This window comes from Triturus cristatus, chromosome 7 (assembly GCF_964204655.1).
Source record: "Triturus cristatus chromosome 7, aTriCri1.1, whole genome shotgun sequence".
NCBI lineage: Eukaryota > Metazoa > Chordata > Amphibia > Caudata > Salamandridae > Triturus > Triturus cristatus.
The window spans coordinates 1,019,155,535-1,019,179,938 of record NC_140590.1 but is presented as its reverse complement, the minus strand read 5'-3'; the positions used below and the strand labels follow the sequence as shown (position 1 = coordinate 1,019,179,938).

General features: G+C 47.2%; 1 protein-coding gene across 1 annotated transcript in view; it reads right to left on the bottom strand.

Moving 5' to 3' along the window:
- The window catches only part of HSPA4 (heat shock protein family A (Hsp70) member 4), a 481,472-nt gene that overhangs the window by 144,095 nt on the left and 312,973 nt on the right, over window positions 1–24,404 (bottom strand). The window contains exons 15-16 of the mRNA XM_085618072.1: window positions 18,929–19,054; window positions 18,383–18,490 (exon numbers count right to left, since the gene is read on the bottom strand). Of these exons, the coding sequence (XP_085474198.1) occupies window positions 18,383–18,490; window positions 18,929–19,054 (234 nt within the window). The remainder of the gene's footprint in view (window positions 1–18,382; window positions 18,491–18,928; window positions 19,055–24,404) is intronic.

The window sequence follows — 24,404 nt, the reverse complement described above, 5'->3', positions numbered from 1 at the left end:
TTTGGAAGGATGCGGAGGCGGAAAGAAGGTGGGCAAGGTGACAGACTGCCCAAGATGAAATGGAGTCACCACTTTCGGAAGAAAGGAGGGACGAGGTCGAAGGACAACCTTGTCTGGATGAACGGAGAGAAAGGGAGGCTTTGAAGATGAAGCCTGGAGCTCACTCACCCGTCTAGCCGAGGTGATGGCTACCAGAAAAGCAGTCTTAAGCGTCAGCAGACGAAGAGGACAATTATGAAGAGGCTCAAAGGGAGCACACATGAGAAATGTGAGCACAAGATTCAAGTCCCACTGAGGCGTTACAAAAGGGACAGGAGGGAACGTGTGAGTAATGCCTTTTAGAAAGCGTGCAACAACAGGGGACTTGAAAAGAGAAGGCTGATCAGGAAGCCGCAAGAAGGCAGAGATGGCAGCAAGATAACCTTTCAGGGTGCCCAGGGCAGAGCCCTGCCGGGCCAAAGAAAGAAGAAAGAGGAGAACCTCAGAAAGAGGGGCGGAAAGGGGATCCACAGCCTTTGCTGTGCACCATGCCACAAATTTGTTCCACCGGCAGGCGTATACCGTCTTTGTGGAGGGACGCCTGGCTGCCAGAATGATATCACAGACTTCAGGAGGCAAGTCGAATGGCATCAACTGCCGCCGCTCAATCTCCACGCATGGAGGTGGAGGCTGGACAGGTTCGGGTGGAGGACCGTCCCCTGCTGCTGCGACAGAAGATCCTCCCGAAGGGGCAGACGTATCGGAGGATCGGTCAGCATACTGAGTAGCTCGGGATACCAGTACCTTCGTGCCCAATCCGGAGCCACCAAGATGACTTGGGCCCGGTCGTGCCTGATCTTCTTCAGCATTCTGGGCAGAAGTGGTATAGGCGGAAAGGCGTACAACAGACCGCAACTCCACTCGTGACGAAAAGCGTCGCCTAGCGAGTGCCGCCTTGGAAACTCCAACGCGCAGAACTGCTGACATTGCGCGTTCTCTGCGGTGGCGAATAGATCTAACCAAGGCTCTCCCCACTGCTGAAAGAGACCTTGCGCCACTTCGGAGTTCAGACGCCATTCGTGATCCATCATGCACCGGCGGCTGAGTTCGTCTGCTCTGGCGTTCAGAGAGCCCGCAAGATGTTGAACCACTAGGGTGACGCCCTGGTGTTCCAGCCATGTCCAGAGGTGCAGAGCCTCCTGACCAAGGGTCCACGACCCCACCCCGCCCTGTTTGTTGCAATACCACATGGCGGTGGTGTTGTCCGTGAACACCTGCACGACACTTCCCCTGACAGAGGGAAGGAAGGCTTTCAGTGCAAGTCGGATCGCTCTCAACTCCAACAGGTTGATGTGGAGACGAGACTCCGCCGGAGACCAGAGGCCTCTGATCTCCGCCTCTCCCATATGGCCACCCCATCCCAGGAGGGACGCATCCGTCACTACGACATGCTCCGGTTGGGGAAGGGAGAGGCTCTTGCCCTTGACCCACTCGCGGTCCGTGAGCCACCACTGCAACTGCTGTGCAGTGCCCTCCGAGATCAAGACATGGTCGGACAGGTTGCCGTGATGCTGGGCCCACTGAAACTTCAGGTCCCACTGCAGAGCCCGCATGCGCCACCTGGCGTGATGCACTAGTAGGATGCAGGAGGCCATCAGCCCCAGAAGCCGCAACACTAGCCTGACCGAAACCCAGGATAGAGGCCGAAAGATGGGAATCAGGGCCTGTATATCCCGGACCCGCTGTTCCGGTGGATGGACCCGGAACTGCGCCGAATCGAGAACCGCTCCGATGAAGAGGAGCTTCTGAGAGGGACTCAGATGTGACTTCGGCACGTTGATGGAAAATCCCAGCAAATGCAGGAGATCCGCCGTAGTCTGGAGGTGGGAGACGACTGTCTGGGGCGAGCCCGCCTTCAACAACCAGTCGTCGAGATAGGGGAAGACTGGAACCCCTGATCTGCGCAGATGAGCTGCGACCACCGCCATCACTTTCGTGAACACCCGAGGGGCACTGGTGAGGCCGAAGGGGAGCACGGTAAACTGAAAGTGCTCGTGGCCCACCGTGAACCGCAGGTAACGCCGGTGGGCCGGCAGGACGGGGATGTGGAAATATGCGTTCTGCAAGTCCAACGCTACCATCCAGTCTCCGGGGTCTAGGGCAGCTAGAACCTGAGCCAAAGTTAACATCTTGAACCTTTCCTTCCGGAGGAAGGCATTGACGTTCGAGGTCCAAGATAGGGCGTAGGCCCCCTTTGCCCTTCTTGGGAACCAGAAAGTAGTGGGAATAACACCCACGACCTACTTCTGGGCTCGGAACGCGCTCGACGGCCCCCTTGGCCAAGAGGGCCGAAACTTCCTCGTGGAGAAGATTCAAATGATCCCCCGAGATACGGTGGTGCTGCGGTGGCATGGCTGGAGGGGTCGTCTCGAAGGGGAGGGAGTAGCCCCTTCGGACGATTTGCAGCACCCACCTGTCCGATGTGATGGACCGCCAGTGGAGCAGGTGATGGCGAACTCTGCCGCCCACTGGCGTGGAATGGGCCTGAAAGCTCGGACTAGGAAGGCTTTGAGGCGGATGCTGCCGGGGTGGATGTGGGCTGACCGCGTCGTCCTCCGGAACCGCCTCGGCGGAAACCACGTCCGCGCGCAGGTTGGGTCTGCGGCTGGTGGCTAGGCGGACGTGAGGAGGCACCCCTTCCTTGGCCACGAAAGGGGCGAAAAGCGGAGGTGTGCGCCCGCGGAGCCGAGAGGCCCAAGGACTTGGCCGTAGCCCGGGAGTCCTTAAAGCGGTTCAGCGCACGGTCCGCCTTCTCACCAAACAGGCGAGTGCCATCAAAAGACATGTCCATGAGGGTGTTCTGGACATCCCAGGAAAATGACGTGGACCGCATCCAGGCGTGACGTCGAAGCGCCACCGTGGTGGAAATCGCCCTACCTAGCGAGTCCGTCGTGTCAAGCCCACATCGTATGGCGTGTCGTGCTGCATCCCTCCCATCGGCCAAAGCCTGGGAAGACGTGTCTGGTCCTCCTCCGGACACAGGGGCAGCACGTCCTCCACCGCATCCCACAGGGAGTGGGAATAACGGCCCAAGAGACATGCGGTGTTCAAAGACCGCAGGCCCAAACTAAGGGACGAGAACAGTTTCTTGCCAAACTGCTCGAGTCTCTTGGAATCCCGGTCCGGCGGGGCGGTCGGAAAGGAGGATTGGGAGGTAGAGGCCTGGATAACCAGACTCTCGGGGGTGGGGTGTTGGGACAGGAAACTGGGGTCGCCCGGAGCAGGGCGGTGGCGCCTGGCAACATTCCTATCCACAGGAGGGACTGTGGAGGGCTTGGACCAGGTGCCCTGGAGAACGTCAGTGAGGGCCTCATTGAACGGCAACAGAGGCTCAGTGGAGCTTGCGGCCATTTGAAGCACCTCAGTGAGGATGTTAGTCCTCACAGCCACGGCAGGCAGCTCAAGCCCAAGGGCCGCGGCCGCCTTGCGCAGCACCACAGAAAATGCTGCACCCTCCTCCGAAGCCACAGTCGGAGGAGAAGTGAATCCAGTGTCCGGCGAGGTGTCCAGCCCACTGGCCTCCCCCAGTTCCTCTGCCCAGTCCTGTGAAAGCTGCGACTGAACAGCCATAGGGTCTTCATACCCCTCCCAGTCGCCCCCGTCATCCGATTCCTGATACGCAGGAGGAAGGATCGGAGCCGGACGGTAGAGCTGATGAGGCTCAAGCGGCGCCGGACGCGGCGTCGGTCGACGCCGCAACGGCGTCGGATCCGGAACAGGGCTAAACTGGGGTTCGACGCCATCCGGTGCCGGCGGCGCCGCCGGCGTCGGGGGCACCGGTGGCGTCGGAGTCGGTGGTTCAGGCGTCGGCGCCAGCGGAGGAGGCGTGACTAGGTCAACCGGCGTCGACGTGGGCCCAGGCATGGGCCCCGCGGCGTCGGGACCGGAGTCTCCGACGGCGCCAGGGCCGGAGCCGCCGGCCCGCAAGGTCGCCCAGTCGAGTCCGCGGGGCCCGAAGGCGCGCCAGCGGGCGTCGTAGGAGGGGCCAGCCTCCTCATGGCTGAGAGGAAGGCACTGACCTCCGCCGGCGTCGCGTCAGTCCCAGGGACCGGTGGATATGGGGACTTGCGCGGCGCCTGCGGCTCCGACGGAGCCGCGGGGGTGTAACCACCCCCGCGGCTCCGACGGAGCCGCGGGGGTGTAACCACCCGGACCCTCGGCCGAGTCGCGCGACCGGCGAGGGGAGTCCAAAGAGCGATGCCGTCTCTTGGACTTCTTAGAGTGTTTGGACTTACCCGACGACTTGGAGCCCGACGATCGATGGTGGCGTCTGCTGCGGCTCCGCGAGCGATCCTTGGACCTCCTCCTGGACCGGGATCGCGCACGACGCGGAGCCGAGTGGCGAAGCTCGAGAAGCTTGCGGGACCGCTCCTGCCTAGCCTTCGAAGTCAGGGCCTGGCAATCTGAGCACGACTCCGCGTCGTGGTCGGGGCCTAAACAGTAAAGGCACCGGCGGTGGTGATCGGTCACCGACATCAGTCGATGGCAATCATCGCAAGCCTTGAACCCAGGCATCCTACCGGCACCAGACGTCGATTGACAGGATCAAAAAAGATTTAGTCAAAAAAAGACTAAAAGGGGTATCTCTCCCGGATCTGCGCTTACTGGCGCGGAAAAAAGAAGAACTGACGTCAGCGCGCGAGGGCGGCGTCTAAGTACTCCGACGACGTCATTCCGGCGCACGATGCCGACGACGGACGCGGAACCGCAGACGACGCCTAGCGACGCGCAAGGGGTATTGCTGACGAAAAATCTTCCGGATCCAGTCTGACGCCTGGGGATATTCTAAGGTGAGGAATCTAACTAACGTGTTTCTTTCAGATCATTCATACACAACGATTTGTACATAACGCAGAACGTAGTGACATGTCAAATATTTTCTCTTATAAGTCATCTATCTTCCTGTATTCTGAACAGGTGTTCGGCTTTATTTAGACAGCATAACTACTGCAAGCTGTATGGTAAACTATGCTCACTATCCATCTATTGGAAAACCTCACAAGGGTGTTTGTACTTCAAGCCTACTACTTGACACATGGGAAGCGCATCTCTACCTGTACAACTCTAATTCTTCTTGGTGTGGCCAATCAAGCATGCTGTTGTACGTTGGTTTAACTGTATATATTTTGCATCTGGTTTTGGATCGAGAATCTTTGGTTATACATATATTTTTATCTTTCTAGGATTATTTGATAAAAATATTGCTGCTTTGTTTCAATTTTCCCCCCTCTACTCATGTTAAAACCAAGTCAAGCTAGTGTGCCCTAAGGAAGGTTTTGGCTTTAAGTTAAACCTTACAGAAACGCACGTCAGCACATGACGTAACAAGAATGTTTGAGCACTTCTGGTGTTGAAACACAAGGAGACTTTTATACTAATGTTTAAATGATCTAGTAAAGAACTGCAATGATGCTATATACAACTGATGAGATGAATTGTATGAAGCACTGAAGGATTTGGTCTATAAATATCTAAAGAGAATCCCTTTAACAATAGATCTAGGACTGTAAGATCTGACATTTTGCCATTTTCCGGTTTAAAAGAGTGCGAGCACTGCTCTGACTGGTTGAACCTGGGTCATGTACAAATAAATGTGGATTGCTACTCAACACTATAGGGAAATGCAATAATGATAGACATAATTGAATGACTTTATACTACTAGCTGTAATTACAGAGGGACTCCCACCTCAACGATGGGGAAAGATTCAAGCATGAGACTCCATGAAACATTCAATACTGGAGAACCTGGAGGACCGAACAGACAGAATGCCAGCCTCGACAGACCAGAATGTCCAAGCAGTAGCACATTGTGAATGTCGCTAGCTAGGTAAAGTACAGTTCATTGAGAGATGGTTCTTATCTGCACAGCCCTGCCCTTTTTGCTCCTAAGAAACCGATAAAGAGCTGATTTTCTACCAGGTAGTCTTTGGGACTATCAAATTGTAAAAACCAAGCTCGTTCCAGGTCCAATCAGTGGAGCGTCTCCACTTTCTTCGTATAGGGTGGAGCGAAAATATCTGCAAAATTATGTTCTGGTCGACATGGGACAGAGTTACCACCTTCAATAGGAAGGAGGCCCGAGTACAAAGAACCCGCTCGTCCAGGTAGAAACTGGTGTATAGAGGATTAACTGAAGAAGCTTCAATCTCACTGACCATCCTGGTCGTTGAGATGGTCAGTAAGATGACTACCTAAGGAGTTAGAAGTCACAGCTATGTAGAGGCTCAAATGGTGAGCCAATAAGAAATATCAGGACCAAATTAAGATCTCATTGGGGCATGATGCAAGGGGGTAGGAGGAAACAAATTTTGCAAACTCCTAAGGAAAAGTGTCCAAACATGTGACAAACAGTGAGAGCTGATCCAACAACCGCAAAAAAGTTGATGGCAGAAAGATAACCTTTAACAGAGCCAAGAGCAATGCTATGTCCGGCTAACATCACAAACACCACCACTTCCGACAAGGAGGCAGAAGGTTGATCAACGAGATGAGAAGAACTTCCAATCACAAACGTTTCCAAAAGACAGGTGTATACAGTTCATGTCGACGCACACCTGGCTGCCAAGTTAACATCACAAATCTTGGGAGGAAGATCATTCAAAGCATTCAACTGTCACTGCTCAAGCTCCTTGCATGAAGGTAGAGTGTGCACAGATTCAGGTACAGCACCCTACTCTGCTGCTGTAAAAGGAGGTCCTCCCGAAGGGGCATATTGGTCAGAGGACAGATGCTCAGGTGTTTGAGATACCAAACTCTTGTCCAGTCCAGAGCCACTAAGATGACTCTGGCTTAGTTGGTCCTGATCTTCTTGAGAACCCAGAGCAAGAGTGGGGATTGGTGGAAAGGAGTCTCAGGTTCCATTATAAACGGAAAGCGTCTCAGCACAACAGCATCTTTAGAAACGCCAACACGCATAAGAGCTGACATTGCAAGATTTCTGCGGTGGCGAATTGATTGAGCATTCGGAGATCCCGTCAAGATGCTGCACGACCAAGAAGATGTCCTGGCACTCCATCCAATGCTAGATGCGCAAGGCCTCTGGCACAGGGTCCCGATCCCACTCTGCCTTGATTGTTGTTATATAACATATTGGTGGTGTTGTTTGTAAACACCTGAACCAGCCTTCTCTTGATGTATGGGAGGAAGGTCTTCAATGTCAAGTGTCGAAGAAGCACGCTGGTCCTGAATGACCTACCCAAACAGTCTGTCGTGTCTAGACCGAAACGATGCAGTATTTTACTGCATCTTGGCCATCTGTAATGAGGAGCTGAAGGGTTTGGGGGTAGCGAGGGAGCAGAGAAAAGATCTGGGCTTTACTCAGGTGCCCATCAGTACATTTGTCTAGGCCTCATTGAAAGTGATGAGCAGTTCCTCTTTAGTTTGGCCTAGGTGAAGGACCTCTGATAGGACATTAGTTTTGACCTCTGTGGTGGGCAAGGTGAAGTTCAAGAAATCTTCTGCCCTCCGAATCCCTGTAGCAAAGAAAGCAGATTCTTCTGTAGCCACAGTAGTATGATTAGGGGTAAGAGAGACCCATTTCTGGTGGAATGTCAAGATCACCAGCATCCTCCAAATCGCAAAATAAGTTCTAGTTGGGGCTCTCATTTCCAGAATTGCAGTCATCAAATTAGTGCTTGCAATGTGTTTGGGGGGGAGGGATATTGGTTGCTTGGGCACATCTAAAAAAAAAAAAAAACAGGTGGCAATAATGGGGCGAAGGGATAAGCTGTCAGCCACAACAGTCTTTTTGCCTATAGCCTCCATGAACTTTGAACCCCTATCAGAAATATGTATAGGGAAAGATGGGTGTGCAAAAGTTCTGCACTATGGGACTCTATGGTGAGAAAGGAACAGTTTCCTATCAGTAACCCCAGTTCTCTCGTACAGGAATTTCTATTGTAGCTATTAGCACAGAATAGTCCAGCTGACGTGTGGGGACCCCGGAGAAATTTTACCACAAGATAAGTGTGTGTGTGTGTGTGTGTGTGTGTATATATATATATATATATATATATATATATATATATATATATATATATATATATATATATATATATATATATATATATATATATATATATGGATACTGGTGGCCCCTTGGTCCTTAAAGGCATAGCCTCGATTTTTAACTCCATGACAGAGCCACTGTTCACATCACTAGGAGCTGAAGCACCCCAGGGTGGCTATAAGAACGCATTCATTATTAATAGAATACGCTGGGGACAATAAGACACATGGGCCTTTAAGGGGTCCATCAGTACTTCGATGTTCGTTGGCGCAACAAATTGGAATCTGAGACATATATCCAGGACACATTTGTGGCTACAAAGCAGAGAGCAGAAGACAGGTTGTATGCAGTCAAGCCAGAAAGGCATGAAGGGTAAGAACCAGTGCCTATTCAGTTCTTGAAGCAGAGGTGTGCCGAAGCAGTGTACCATGCGCTCACTGCTACGCAGCACAAGCAGTGCTGTCTACATTCCAGATTGAACTGGTCCCCCAAACAGTGCAGGAAGGTGGAAACAGTTCTTGTGTGCAACAAGTCACTATGGAATTAAGTCACCAGATAAGTGATGCCCGGTTCCAGTTCTGCAGCAACCTTGATCATTCAGCATCAAATAGCTCCCATTTGAGAGCAGTTTGAATACTGGATGAATCGCGGCAGCAAGAGAACCCTTCAGACAACAAGACAAGTTCACTATCTAAGCATTTCATGCAGCGAAATGCTATTGAAAACGAATGACCCGCTTAAAGCATCTTCACAGTCGGAGCGACCAAGAAAAACGAATGTGTCCCCGTTCCTGCATCTAAACCTGAAACGTAATTCCCAATAACCATGCACATAACCTTCCACTAGTGCTATATCTGCCTATCTGCTGGTATTAGAGACAATCAGAAAGTCGTGACCAGTAGGGTGATGTAACCATGGATTATACAGTCTGTGGATGGTATCTCAGCCACGGTGAAAAGTAATTGGTCTAATTTTTCAATGTGCAACATGGTATATTTTACATCTCTGTGTGCCATTACTATCTGTTATATAATATTCATAAAACGGACTAGTACTGTTCATGCAACGCCATGGAACACATGGCCAGAACGTAATGTTTGTAACATTCAGCTCAGTATTATGATGGACCGTAATTGTGACTGCCCATGTTGTGAAACGTCCATGTTGTAAAATAGACATGTCTTGCTTTATTTTGTCAATTGCTGAAGACACTATGTTGCCCAGTGAATAAAATCTAGATGAGAATGTGGTCATACCGTGGTCAACCACAGCCAACGCACTTTCTAAATTAACCCTGTGGATCTCACGCAATCTCTCAGCAGCTTCCCCCCTAAGTTTCTTTGTTAATGATTCTGCAGGCCTTCCTGAAGAAAGAAACATCTACACGCAAGAATATATATATATTGTGAAAAAGTGCTCTGGGTCTCCGTACGTCGGCAGGACTATTCAGTGCTTAGGACTATACATGGCAATCCCCTAAAGAGAATCAACAGTTAGGAATGCCAATCACCCACTGCTGGTTTGTATCAGCAAGCAATGCCCTTATTAACCACCGTTTATTAACAAAATAGGGCAACCCAATTATCCCCAAGGAATTGGGTAAAGTCAAGTACATATACAAAGAATTCCTTGAGGAATTATTCACACTAAATTCTCACAATTATATCGGTCACAGATGTGATGCAGGTAATGAAAGAATAACTGTATTGAAGGATGTATTCAAATTTCCATTAATTTTTTACTTGAAGTAATTCATTGAGCATCACATCCACATTTCATGAAAAGTATATACACGTTGTATGCAATACACAGAACTCAAACAGCTACACTAACTACCAAAACAATCCCTTACGATGCACTAGTTTGTTACGGTTATTGGAGGTAGTTTAACCCCTTGAATGTCCATGACGAGCTGGACTCGTCATGGCACACAGTTCTCGTGTGCCCATGACTAGTCCAGCTCGTCATGAGGTATTCCCTGGGAAATCCCTCTGGTGCGGGCACAAGAGGGATACCCTTCAATTCAAAATAGCCTCGGGAGCTGGGGAAGAGCTTCCTCAGCTCCCGAGGCCCCCCCCCCCCCCCCCCTGCTTTCCGTGTAATGACGATCAGCACGCACGTCGCGCCGACGTCATTACACTGAAACTGAAATGAGCCAAGAGGCTCATTTCAGTTTCACGTTCTACGTGCTCAGGGGGCTATCTCAGCCCCCTGAGCACGTAAAAAGACGGGAGAGGTATTGTTGGAAAGGGGAGAATCTCCCCTTTCCAATGCTACCCCTCCCCAGTGGATCCCTGTTCCCGCAACAGGCAAGGGTCCAAAACGTAGTGCGCCTCAACAGGCAAGGATCCTAAACGTAGTGAGGCACCGTTTTTTTTTTTTTTTTTTTATCGGGAGACCCGGGGAACCCTGGGTGGTAGGAAATTTGTGTCAGCCCAGTGATGCCACAACTTTCCCACACAAAAATGTGTGAAAAGGGTGATTTTTTCAGCTAAATTTGAGGTTTGCAGGGCATTCTGGGTAAGGAAACGTTGGGGGATCCACGCAAGCCATACCTCCCTGGAATCCCCTGGGTGTCTAGTTTTCAAAAAGGTATAGGTTTGGTAGGTTTCCCTAGGTGCCGGCAGAGTTAGGGTTCAAAATCTACAGCTAGGCACTTTGCCAAAAAAGGGTCATTTTTCACAGCGAAATTGAGGTGTGTCCACGTTGCGTTTTGCGCCGTTTCCTGTCGCGGGCACTAGGCCGACCCACACAAGTGAGGTACCATTTTTCTCGGAAGACTTTGGGGAACACGGGGTGGGTGGAAATTTGTGGATCCACGCAGATTCCAGAACTTTCCACCACAGAAATATGGGGAAAATGTGGGTTTTTTGGCAATTTTTTAGGTTTGCAAGGGATTCTGGGTAACAGAACCTGGTGGGAGGCAGTCAAGTCACCCAATCCTGGATTCCCCTCGGTGTCTAGTTTTAAAAAATGTATAGGTTTGCTAGGTTTCCCGAGGTGCCGGCAGAGCTAGGGTTAAAAAGCTACAGCTAGGCACTTTGCTAAAAAAGGGTAATTTTGCATTGTGAAAATGTGGTGTGTTCACATTGGGTTATGAGCCATTTCCTGTCGTGGGCACAATGCCTACCCATACAAGTGAGGTACCATTTTTACCGGGAGACTTAATGTAATTCAGATTTGTAAAGGAACTGTTATTACCTATTGACTGTCGAAGCATTTCTGCCTTCCAAATGAAAGACATTGTGTAAAAAAGAAGTCATTCTAAAAAATGACTGATAATTCTCATGCTAGTATGAGTATTCCCAATTACGGAAATGTGCAAATATCTACTGTTTCTAAACTCTATATTTTGTTCCCATTTCAGAAATACATAGGTGTCTTTCATACCGATTTTTCCATGTACTCCTTTTTACAGAATAATTACTATATACCCGGTACATAATAAAAAACCATTGCAAGTTGCTGCTCAGTTTTTGGCTCTGGGTTCGTCGGGTTCTTGGTGAACCTACAAGTCCTATATATCCCCACAACCACTAATGTCCAGCGGATGTAACAGTATATTGCTTTCAAAGAGTTGTCATAATTAGAAGAAGTTACAGGTGAAAACGTTGACACAAAAGGCTTTTTTTTTTTTTTCAACAAATTTTCAATGTATCCTATATTTAACTGTTCGTTTCTATAAAGAAACCTTGATGAATCTACACAAATGACCCCTTGCTGAATTCAGAATTGTGTCTACTTCTCTTAAATGTATAGCTTTCCAGGATCCATTATTGTTTTTGTACCCATTTCTACCATTAACTGGAAGGAGGTCGAAAGCACAAAAAATAGCAAAAATAGGCTATGTCCCAGAAAAATGCCAAAACTGTGTAAAAAATGTTGGGTTTCTGACAAAAGTCTGGTATCCCCTAAAAGCTGGGAAAATTGTGATTTCAGCCCCACAAACCCTTTTTTGATAACATTTGCAGGGAAAAACCCAGATGCTTTCATTTGCAGCCCGTTTTTCCCATTTACCCCCACCCCCCCCCCAAACTTAATTTTGCTGTATTTTGGCTCATTTCTGTGACCCCTCCATGGGAATCCACAAACCCGAGTACCTTTAGAAACCCCATGATGTTGGAAGAAAAGGACGCAAATTTGGCGTGGATACCTTATGTGGTCAAAAAGTTACAGGGGCCTCAGCGCGCACTACCCCAAATAGCCATAAAAGGGCGTGGCACAGGAGGGGGAAAGGCCTGGCAGCGAAGGGGTTAAACACCCTTTTACCATCAAGTAATATGGTCAGTACAAGTAACAGCCCATATCTTTTCAATTCTCAGTATTCAAGACACATTGCCACAACATTTAAATCAGGATATTCATAGGCATTAAGGGTGTGTTGTCGATGTTTCAGTCTTCATGGCCACATGGGTCCGCAAGACCATCTGCAGGACAGAGCGTTGCACATAGGAAAACTCCTGTAGATACTGACAAAACAAACCAGTCAATACAACTTGTATCATATTATATTGTCTGCTCTTAAGAAGCCAAACACCAGTGTCTGACAAGCCAAACCATGCAAAAGTGTAACCAAGTTAAAAACGCACACCACGAGTGCCCATATGAAAACATACAAACACCCTAGTGCTCCAAAAGCAAATTTATTAAAATACCTTGCTGGTGTCTCACTCACTTTGTGAGATTTCGAAGGATTCTAATAAATCATAGCTAAGGACAAGAGAAAATAGAAAACCTATGGTCATTTATACCAAACTAATGATAGAAAGTGCCAAGAATAGTGAGAAATTAAAGCATCATCTTACCCTATTCGCAAGATAACCTCTCATCTAAAAACAAACATGGCCACACCAATGATTAGTAAACCACAAAAAATGCCTCCGTCTCAACTCCCAATACGGGACAATAACCGATAACCCCCATCCAGCATTGCATAATAACTACCTGTTATCACTTACTTCTAATTGAATAAATCTAATCCAAACGGCGTCCGACTACTCCACGAGGTCCGCAAACACTGTGCCTTATTCCGCTGAACATTAACCCAAGTCGCGTACATACACAAGGTCACGTGATGCGGAAGCTCGTATCCATCCGCCATCTTGGAGTGTCTCGTATTGCATAAACACTCAGAGTGTGCCTAAGTAATGCCTCAAAAGTAGGCAAAAACACCAGAAATGGTCACCATCGGTAGGAGAATTAACAAACCAACTCAAATTAACCGCGCATGTCATATCATAGTCATAAGGATATAGAGATCAGAAAAATCAGCCATTTTGAAATGGGAGCACTCAGAGATAACATTTTTAATTATAAAAGAGTAACAAGGTAACAAAACACTTAATAATCATAATAAATATAGCAACAACGTCGTCACAAAGAACAATCCACCACGTCAACCTAAGAGGTTACAGAAGATGGTGGTGCATGACAGAAGGCTAACTTAATACTGTCATTGCGTAATTATGAAGTAGCTAAGGTCTGCCATTCAACTAATAAATTGAGTCCTTTTTCCACAGTCTTGGCTGACCAGATCCACTTGTTATCCTTCATTGTGAGCAGGCGATCAACATTAACAACCTTTTGTACAAACCATTTAATTTCATGCGGTGCATGGGTCATACTCATATAATGTTCAATAAGAGGTGCAGTAGTTATTTTACAACGTATGCGTGACTGATGTTGTATTATACGTTTTTTTACTTGTGTAATTTTTCCTATGTAATACAATGAGCAAGGACATTCAATGCAGTAAACCACATTTTTTGAAAGGCAATTCGAGGATGTTTTAAAAACCATTCTTAATCATTGAGAATACATGATTTTACTACTGATGTGGTAGCACAAGCTGCACAGTGGCCACAGGGATAGTAATCCACCACAGGTGTTAAAACCCAAAGATATTGTAATGAATTGTGTTCACATTCATTATATGCCCTGACCAGATCTCTCAGATTTCTTCCGCGTTTAAATGCAAATAGTGGTTTGTCCCACTGTGTATCCACTTTGTGTATCAGATGCCAATTCTTCAGTATGGTCTTCTTGATCATGTTATATTCTGTTCCAAAGGTAGTCACACAGGTAATCCTTATATGATCTGCCCCTTGATGTTCTTTTACCTGTAAAAGGGCCTCAGGATTATTATACCAGGCGCATTTCAATGGGCCCTTCACAATACGGTACGGATACCCTCTCATCACCAATTTAGATTGTACAATATCCGTATACGCAAAGATATGGGCTGTTACTTGTACTCACCATATTACTTGATGGTAAAAGGGTGTTTATACCACCTCCAATCCCATAACAAACTGGTGCATTGTAAGGGATTGTTTTGGTAGTTACAGTGTTGGTGTTTCTGTATATTGCATACAACGTGTACATACTTTTCATGAAATGTGGATGTGATGCTCAATGAATTTCTTCAAGTAAAAGATGCATGGAAATTTGAATACATCCTTGAATACAGTTGTTATTCTTTCATTGCCTCTATGACCGATCTAGTTGTGAGAATTTAGTGTGAATAATTCCGTAAGGAATTCTTTGTATATTTCCTTATTAACCGCCGGGCAGGAGAACGGTTTTGCCTAGAGTTCCTTTCACGAATCACCAAGAGCCTTACCAAAAGGAAGCATAGTTTACAAAGCAGTGTTGCCTGTAGGATAGCCGTAAAGATATGGACTCTGTGCTCAGCTGCTGGAAAAAGTAGGTTGATGATCTTGGCTGCCTTAAATGTCTGGGGACGTATCCAGGATACTGGCCTGTTGGAGGGCTAACAAATCTGAAGATGGCCCAGTGTAACCACCTCGAGACTGGACATCTGAATCAGCTTCCATAGTGTGGTACGAGCCCAACTGTCCTTCCTCCAGCAGCAATGAACAGTCGCTGCCAACAGGAGTTCAGGTGATGGGTGCCTCTGAGGCTGCCAAAGGTGGCAGCATTCGCGCACATGTCATGCTGTGGCACCAAGCCAGACGTGCGGTTGGAATTGGTGTAGGGTAAATTCGGATTGGGGCAACCAACACGAATGTCAAAATTGGGTGAAGAAAGGGCCCAAAAGACTGGGACAATGCTCGATAGAATCCATATGGCACCAGGGGTATCAGGCTGATCCCAAAGGGGCTAGAGAACAGTTCTGTAGGACCCAAAGGTGCTCCAGAGGGAACAACCACCTTTTTAAGTATGTCTATCATGGCCTGCAGAAAGGTTGACTTATTAGTTCCCAGGGATATTCTCGTAAGTTGGGCACAGACATCATTGGAATAGATGTAGGAAGAGGGAGGGGAAAAAGCAGCGACCGCTCAGGAGGTGCTAGAAACATCACCCAGGAAATCTCCACTAACTCTGGCTCCAGAAATGGGGCAGGAGGAGATTTGAACTTAATTTCAATCTTCAAGAAGGCATGCTTATTCTTCTTGTGCCTCCTCTTCTCCTTGGAAGATTTGGTGGATGGGAGGATCCTCAATGGTAACCTGGAGCTGCCCTGAGTGAGCGACTGAGACCTTGTCCTCGTTCTGTGGTGCCCCAAATGACATTCTTTAAAGCGAGCCTTAAAAAAAAGTTTGTCCCTACACTCCTTGATGGCCTTTGGGCACATCTGCCGGCAGAAGTCACGCAACCTGTCCAATCTCGACAAAAGACTCCAGAGACAGTAGTCGTGCGGGTATGTGATGGACATCTGACCAAGGCACTGATGATAGGGCTTGAAACCACATCTCTTTAATGGGGCCAATTTAATTTTTATCACTGAAATTTATTCTGAGAGAAAACGAAAAATTCTCTACAGACTTCTTGAGAGATGAAGCTCTGGATGTGCCGAAAGGTGCAGAGAAAAACAGAATTGATAACAGGGTGCTCTTCCTGGCACTACATACCACATAGGAGGTCACCTCAACACTGCACAACATCATAACGGAGCCTGAAACCTCTACTGGCACTGGACAGCTATTGCAGAAGTTTCTTGACCCGTCTAAAACCTGGGAATATTCAAAGGTGAGGAATCTGCAGGTAGAAGTATCCATCAGAACACACTGATGGATATGCCATTCAATGGTGAGACTTTGGCCAGAACGCGCAGGGAGCAATTGATCGTTTCAGAGAGATCAAAGGAGCAACCAGATCTCTAGGGCTTCAAGCTTCCAGAAATAGTCCCTTGCCGTAGCAGAGGCCTTTTGGCATAGGATTTCAGGCCAAGTAGCATCAGTTGACCCAGGCTGGTCTGCAGCAGTCCAACCCCATCATCAGGCACTATAAAGGCAGGAGTGAAAAGCACACCTGCTAGGTTAAGATATCTGCACCACCAAGGAAGCTGTAGTAATTTGTCTGTGAATGAGTATTTGTTACCAGTGGGAGAACGGGTGCCTGCTTTTCCACAGGCCTGGAAGGCCTTTTCTTCAGATCAGTGGGTCGATCAGATTGTGGAAACACTTTTTATAAATCAGCAAGCCCCCAATAACCTGCCCAGCACTCCCTTACATCTGAGGACCGTCAATGGATCCTGCAGCAGGAGGTGGCAGTCCTGTTGCCGAAGGGAACAGTATAATTAGCTGGAAATTGGATATGGCTGCTACTTTCTGTACCTTCTGGTTCCCAAGGACAGCAGTCCTTGCAAAATCCTAGATCTCAAGATCTTGAACTGGTTGAATTGTAAGGAAAATGTCATGATGCTGACCCCGACTCAGGTCTTGTTGGTACTGGATGCAGAGGACAGGGAGGTGTCCCTCTATTTGCAGAATGTTAATTGTCATATACGGATCCTGCAGTCCCTCAGGAAGCTCCTAAGATTTGTGGTTGGTTACACTCATTACCTATTTGCTGTGCTTCCACTTGGGTTAACTTATGCAGCTTGAGCCTTCTCCATGGTGAAAGTAGTAGTTGCGGCCCATTACAGGAAGTCTGGAATTGCGAGTTATTCCTGTAACTGGATCAGTAGCTGGTTCACTTCACATTGTGTGACTCCACTAGCAGAGATCCTCAGCAATTCTGTTTGACTTCAGGTTTCCGGTCAATGTCTTCAAATCTCAACTGGAGCCCTTTTCACAGCCTCCTGCTCCTAGGGCCGGTCCTGGACATAGCCAAACTACAGGCTTTCCCTCTTCCACTGAGGATCTGGGACATCCAGAACTATGATGAACAAGTTACTTACCTTTCGCAATACACTTTTTGGTGGACACTAACTGCAGATTCTTCACTTAGTGAACATTCCCCATGTATAAGAGTTAACCAGAAACTTAAATGCATACTCTTGAGTGCAGACAGGTGGTGCGGCACAGGTGTTCTCCCAACTACTAAAGTAATAAGCGTAGATGTATATAAGCACCCACCCACGCATGCTTACATTCGGAGCATGAATGAGACCTTTTCGACTTAGACAACTCACGGTATGAAGTCTTTCCATGTTTGGATATGTAGGGCTGTGCCTTGAGGTCACTTGTGGCCTTTGGATTCAGGAGAAGACTGAGGAGTAGCTCCGGATCTGCATCTGTAGGCAATGCGCATGTGTGGCACATATATGCGGATTCACTTTGCACTTGGCACAGGAGTACTGCTTTTAAGTATCCTGATCCAGTCCGAGACCTAGGGAATATTCACAAGGTGAGCAATCTGCAGTTAGGAGTTTATTAGAATTGAGATTTTTCAGGCAGGAGCTGTGATTCCTGTCATGACAGTATATTGCCTGCTCTGTCTATTGCCTTCTTGCATCCTCCTGGTCATGCATGCATGATGGCACAGAAGGACCCTCCACTGGTGCCTCTGTAAGCAGTGGTTTTAGGATCAGGGATATCTGGCAGATTCCATCATGATTTCTCAGTACACTGCAGGAGAGTAGAGCTGATGGGTAACAGAAGTACCTTGGTCTATTGAAGTCCTTTTATCAATTGTAGGCACTGGCCACGGGTGTTACCGATGCATCTGCCTCGGGATAGGGAGCATGCCATTTTTTTGGGGAAAAAAAAAAAGAAACGCCAGACACTTCTGCAGAGCACTTTATGCCTATTGTTACCCAAAACTCAAAATTTAGCTATTGTTCCTCTATTTCTCGGTCCCCTCCAGGGGGAATCCACAAATCCTGGATACCTTTAGAATCCCCCATTGTTGGAAAAAAAATAAGACTCAAATTTGATGTGGATAACTTATGAGGGAAAAAAAGCTATGGACCCCAAGCGCAAACTACCCCTAATAGCCAAATTAACAAATAGATGCTTTACAAAAAGGGAATCTGTGTCAAGGGCTACAAAATGTATACAATTAACAGACTAGCTGCAGGAAGTGTTCCTATAATATGTTGCAGTATTAAAAAAAAAAGCATGCATCATTGTTAGAGGACACTTGCCTTAAGTTCAGTTAATTTATCTATATACACTTGCTTTGGCTGGTCTTCCCCATCTTCATATAGCCAATTCTCAGTGTCTTCAAGTCTTAGGGTAAAACTGTTGCGGTCCTGTAATTATAAACATGCAACAAAGCATAGTTAAGGGATTGAATTATTGAAAATCTTTGGATCACCATCCACCACACATTACACCTAAAACATTTGTTTTTATTTTTGTGGAAATACTAGAAATGCATACATTTTAACTTAAAGATCAGCATCAAAGTATTGAGAGGTAACTCTAATGAAGAATTTAAGCTAGTCTCTTTAAATGAGCACATATACATGATCACCATGACAATTGTAAAAATGCTGAAAGCATCAACAGTGCACCTACACTGGTAGTTAATTTCTTTATTTTCCAGCTGTATCAATTGCAAGCTTAAATAGGAAAGACAGTGGTGGGGCTGATGATGTTTTTAAGCCACATACAGCAAAGAAAAAGAACAATTTCTAAAAAACATTCTAGAAAACTGTCAGGAATAAATATTTTTTAAAGTTACTTACATCTTCACTGACAAACATTTCATATACACCGCACACTTTGTCCCTCATCTCATACACATACTCTTCCACTGCATTTTTGGCATCATTTCTCTCTTTCTCTAGCTTGTCCTGCATGATCATTTTACCCTGCAAAAAAAAAAAAAACATTTTTATAAACATTGTATAATGCATATTTCAGTCCATTCAAAGAATAAATAGAATATAAAAAAGGAAGTCTTTATTATAAATTACTTGCCTACCTTTGAGAGCATTTTTTCATATAGAAACTACCTTCCTGAGAGTATCATTAAAGTCATAAGCAATGAATATTTTCTTTTTTTTTTCAACTCTCAGAAATACCTTTTTAGAAAAACCTTTAATAGCTTGTGCACAGGATGTATGACAATTTTCGCATATTTTCTTCAACAAAGAGGCCAATTACATTCCAAAAAAAGACAACACATGAAATTTAGCGACTAAAGATGAAGAACCCCGCCCCCCCCCCCCCCCCCACCACTTTTTAAAAAAAATTACAGTGAGCAAAAAGGAGAGCAATGAAGACAGTCCTGTTGAAGCCTGAATGGCTGAACAGGCTCATTTAAGCCGGTGCAATCTCTACCAGTACCGACCACAACCACCGAGTAGCAAACATCTCGGATCTCTTTTTATGGGAATGAAAAATCCTAAAAATAAAAAAAAAAGAAGCTAATTCTGCTGTGTCACCAATACGGAAAATTGCTTATGTTTTTAATGAAGATTCTTTTTCAGTTACAGATCAACTCTTCCTTCACCACCACAGGATTTTTTTTTTTAGATAACTTTTTCATTAAACAGTACACAGAAAGAAGAAATAAGGCACATTGGCATGCAGTTACATCGTCTTCACAAATTCACAATCTAAATTTGTTTGCCACTTATGACAAACATCCTTTCACCGTTATAGTTCTGATCAGTTACATGTTACATTAATCATCCCTCATTTACAACCTCAATGATTTGCAACTGGCCGCAATCCCCAGTTCCACCCATAGGCACTGTCCTCTCGCATGATACTTGAAGCTGACCCTCATATCTATGAACCTTGGTCTGAAATCTGAAAGTCCTGGCTAAGTTGCGTGTTACGTTCCTCCTGCTGCCGGAGGTATTCCCTTTGGAGCTGATATAGGGCTGATGTATATCCTTCGGGCGATATGTGGGTGGCTGTAGTTCAGCATATAGCTCGCTCGTGGTGTCACAATATGACATGCTCTTAATCCAGTTTTTAACTATGGGCTTCTATTTCGCGCTTCGTTAGGAGCATTGCCACTGCTACAAATCTGCGATTACTTTTAGGAAACATGTCCACATATCCCATCAGTGCTAGTAATGGGGAGAGGAGCCAGCTGTAACCCAGTCATCTGTTGGATTGTACTAAATATATCCAGCCAGTAGATAGCTATTAGATTACATATCCATGTCATATGTATGAAAGATGCCGCTAGCGTGTTGCACTTAGGACATCGCGTGAATTTTGTGCTATTTATCAGAACCATCTGTTGTGGTGTTACATAAGCCCGTCTTAGTATCTTGAAGTGAAGAAACTTGTGTCTATGGTTAAGAGACAAGCTTAGTTTGCATTCAACACCCCTTCCATATCTTATTGGTGAGTGGTTACCCTATATCCGCTGTCCAGGCATCTCTAACTTTGATGTCGGGTTGCGGCATTAGTACCAGGCATGCCATTGTACAGCCGGGACATAATGTGCTCTCCACTGCTATCTGTGATTACTAAGGTGAGCGGTGCAAACTCTTTAGGTTCTATAGGGTAATGAATATGCTACTTACCAGTATGCATCTGTTCTTGGCATGTAGGGCTGCTGACATTCATATCTGTGCATAGATCGCCGCCTAGTGTTGGGTCCGGATGTTTGCACGTTGTTGTCCTGGAAGAGTCTTCGAAGTATCCTGAGATAGGTGACTCCTCCCCTGGACCACAGTGCGCATGGGCATCCTCTCCATCCTCAGATTGTTTTTCGCCATTGTGGCAGTGATGGAGTAGATACAGAAAGTGATGACCATGCTATAGAGTAATTCTGAGAGCTGCAGCTGCTACAGGCGCCGGGGAGGAGGGTGGGCGATATGAATGTCAGCAGCCCTACATGCCAAGAACAGATGCATACTGGTAAGTAGCATATTCAGTTCGAGGCATGTGGGCTGCTGAATTCATATCTGTGCATAGAATACATAGCAGTACCTCCCATTAGCGGCGGCTACCAGTGCCAGCTGCAGCGGTCTGAAAAAGAGTTTTGAGAACAGCCTGTCCTACAGCTGCCTGCTGTTTTGAGTGTACATCTACACAATAGTGTTTGGTAAATGTATGTATAGTGGACCATGTGGCTGCTCTACATATATCATGTAAAGGAATGTTTCCCAGGAAAGCCATGGAGGCCCCTAACTTACGTGTTGAGTGGGCTCGTGGGGGAATCGTTAATGTGCGTTTAGCCTTTTGATAGCAAATTTGAATACATTTAACGATCCATCTGGCTATACCTGCTTAGGAGATGGCGTTGCCTTTGTGTTGTGGAGAAAAGGCAACGAAAAGTTTAGTCTTCCTAAAGCCTTTAGTTCTGTCTATATAGTACATGAGGGCTCTTTTGACATCTAGTGTATGGAGCATTCTTTCAGCGACATTTTGTGGATTCTGAAAGAAAACAGGCAGTTCAATTGTTTGATTCATGTGGAACTGCGATATTACTTTAGGCATGAATTTGGGGTTGGCACGTAGTACGACCCTGTTTGCGTGAACCTGTATGAATGGCTCTTGAATGGTTAGTGCCTGGAGTTCACTAACTCTTCTTAACGAAGTGATTGCCACTAGGAAAGCTACTTTCCAGGTGAGGAATTGAATCTCACATGAGTGGAGAGGTTCGAAGGGTGGACCCATCAGTCGGGTGAGGACCAAGTTGAGGTTCCACACTGGTGCTGGTGGGTGTCTTGGGGGAATTACTCGTTTAAGTCCCTCCAAGAAGGCTTTGATGGCAGGCACTCTGAATAAAGAGAGGTGCTGCCTGTTTTGGAGATAGGCTGCTATTGCGGTTAAATGGATACGTATTGAGGTGTATGCCAGATTGCATTGGTATAGGTGTAAGAGGTAACAGATTATGTTTTGAATGGATGCGTCTAGCGGGTTAATGTCATTGTTATTGCAATAAATGACAAACCTCTTCCATTTGGCTGCATAGCAAGCTCTGGTAGTGGGTCTTCTGGCCTCCTTGATGATATCCATACATTCAGGTGGTAGGTTTAGGTAGCCAAACTCTAAGACTTCAGGAGCCAGATTGCCAGGTTCAGCTGTTGCGGATCTGGGTGCTGAATTTCTCCATGGTTCTGCGTCAAATGTGAGGGTGTGATCCGAAGCCTTTGATGCGGCACCACGGAAAGTTCCAGAAAGGCGGTGTACCATGGCTGGCGTGCCCACGTTGGAGCAACCAGGATGAGTGTCAGTGAGTGCTGTCGCAGTTTGCGTGCCACCAGCGGTATCAACGGCGCTGGGGGAAAAGCGTACGCAAATCTGCCGGACCAGTTCATCCATATCGCATTGCCCTGCGACTGTGGATGTGGGAACCTGGCGGCAAAGCTTTGGCATTTTGCGTTTTCGCTTGTGGCGAATAGGTCTATCTCTGGATGACCCCACTGTTGGAAGTACGGTTGGAGTACTGACGGGTGTAGCTCCCACTCGTGCATCTGGTGGCTGTGTCTGCTGAGCAGATCCGCCATCTGGTTGTCCTTGCCGGGGAGGTGTTCCGCCATGAGGAATATGTTCCTCTGAATGGCCCACTTCCACATGCTCTGAGCCAGATGAGAACTGTGGAGAGTGCGTTCCTCCCTGCTTCTGTATGTAGTACATGGCAGTCATGTTGTCCGTCCGGATCAACACGACTTTGTTGCACAAGTGTACCTTGAAGGCTTTCATAGCCAGGAAGATTGCCATCAGTTCTAGAAGGTTGATGTGCATCTTTTGTTGTATTGTCCATAGTCCCTGCACTGTGTAATTGAGTACATGAGCTCCCCATCCCTGGAGAGACGCGTCCGCTGTCAGTACGATTTGTGGAACAGGCTCTTGGAACGGTCGGTCCTTGCAAAGGTTTTGTGGATTCCACCAATGCAGAGAGTTGTATGCCCGACCGCTCACCAACACTAGGTCTTTTAGTTGCCCGTGAGCCTGATTCCATTGACGTGCCAAGCACTCCTGAAGCGGGCGCATATGTAGTCTCGCGTGCGGGACTATGAAAATGCAGGAGGCCATCATGCCTATCAACTGCATGAACACTCGCGCAGGAAGGGAGTGTTGGCGTTTGAACTTGGAGATCAGCATTTGCATGCCGTTGACCCTCACTAAATTTGGCTGAGCTGTGGCTGCCAGGGTGTTTATGGTCGCACCTAGGTACTGTTGTACGTGTGCGGGTTGGAGATGTGATTTTGGGTAATTTAGTGAGAATCCCAGACTGTGAAGAAGGTGAATGGTGCGGGACATGTGGCTGGCACATTGCTGGGCTGACTTTGCCTGAACAAGCCAGTCGTCCAGGTAAGGGTAGACGTGAATGTGTTGCCTCCGTAGATGTGGAGCCACAGTAGCTAGGCACTTTGTGAAAACTCTGGGTGCTGTTGTCACGCCGAAGGGAAGGACTTTGAATTGGTAGTGCTGGCCCTGAATAGTGAACCCGAGATATTTTCTGTGTGACGGGTGTATGGGTATGTGGAAATACGCATCTTTGAGGTCTAGCGTGGCTAGGAAATCTCCCTGTCTGAGCAGCGGGAGAACCTGCTGTAGGGTGAGCATGTGGAAATGCTCTGAGAGAATGTAGTGGTTGAGGGGTCTCAGGTCTAGTATAGGTCTGAGTGACCCGTCCTTTTTTGGTATTAAGAAGTACAGAGAGTACACCCCTGTCCCTTGCTGATGGACGGGCACGACCTCTATTGCGCCTTTTTGCAGCATACTTAGCACTTCCTGCTGTAATAATGCTAAGTGCTCTGAGGACATAGGACTGTGCTTTGGCGGTATTGTGGGTGGAGTGGAGGTTAATTCGAGGCAGTAACCGTGTTGGATAACATCTTTGACCCACCTGTCCGTGGTGATGGTATTCCACGTGGACAGGAACCGCTGGAGTCTTCCCCCGACAGGTGTTAGGTGGCCGGGGGGAAGGGAGAGGGCGTCACTGTTTGTTTTTGGGGGAGGACCTGGTATTGCCGTAACCGCGTCCTCTGCCCTTGGTGCTGGAGCCACGATATCCACCTCGGGTGTTTTTATCGTAGGTACTCTGTGGGCCCCCTTTATTGTAGGTTTGCTGTGACCCCTGTCCTCTACCCGCTCCTCTATTTCCGGGGCGACGAAAGGAGCCACTACGAAATGTCTGCGTTTGCAGAGCCCCCATTGACTTTGCAGTGTCTGTCTTTTTTGATCTTTTCTAGGGTGGTGTCAACCTCTGGTCCGAATAAGTAGTCGGGGTTGACAGGCTGA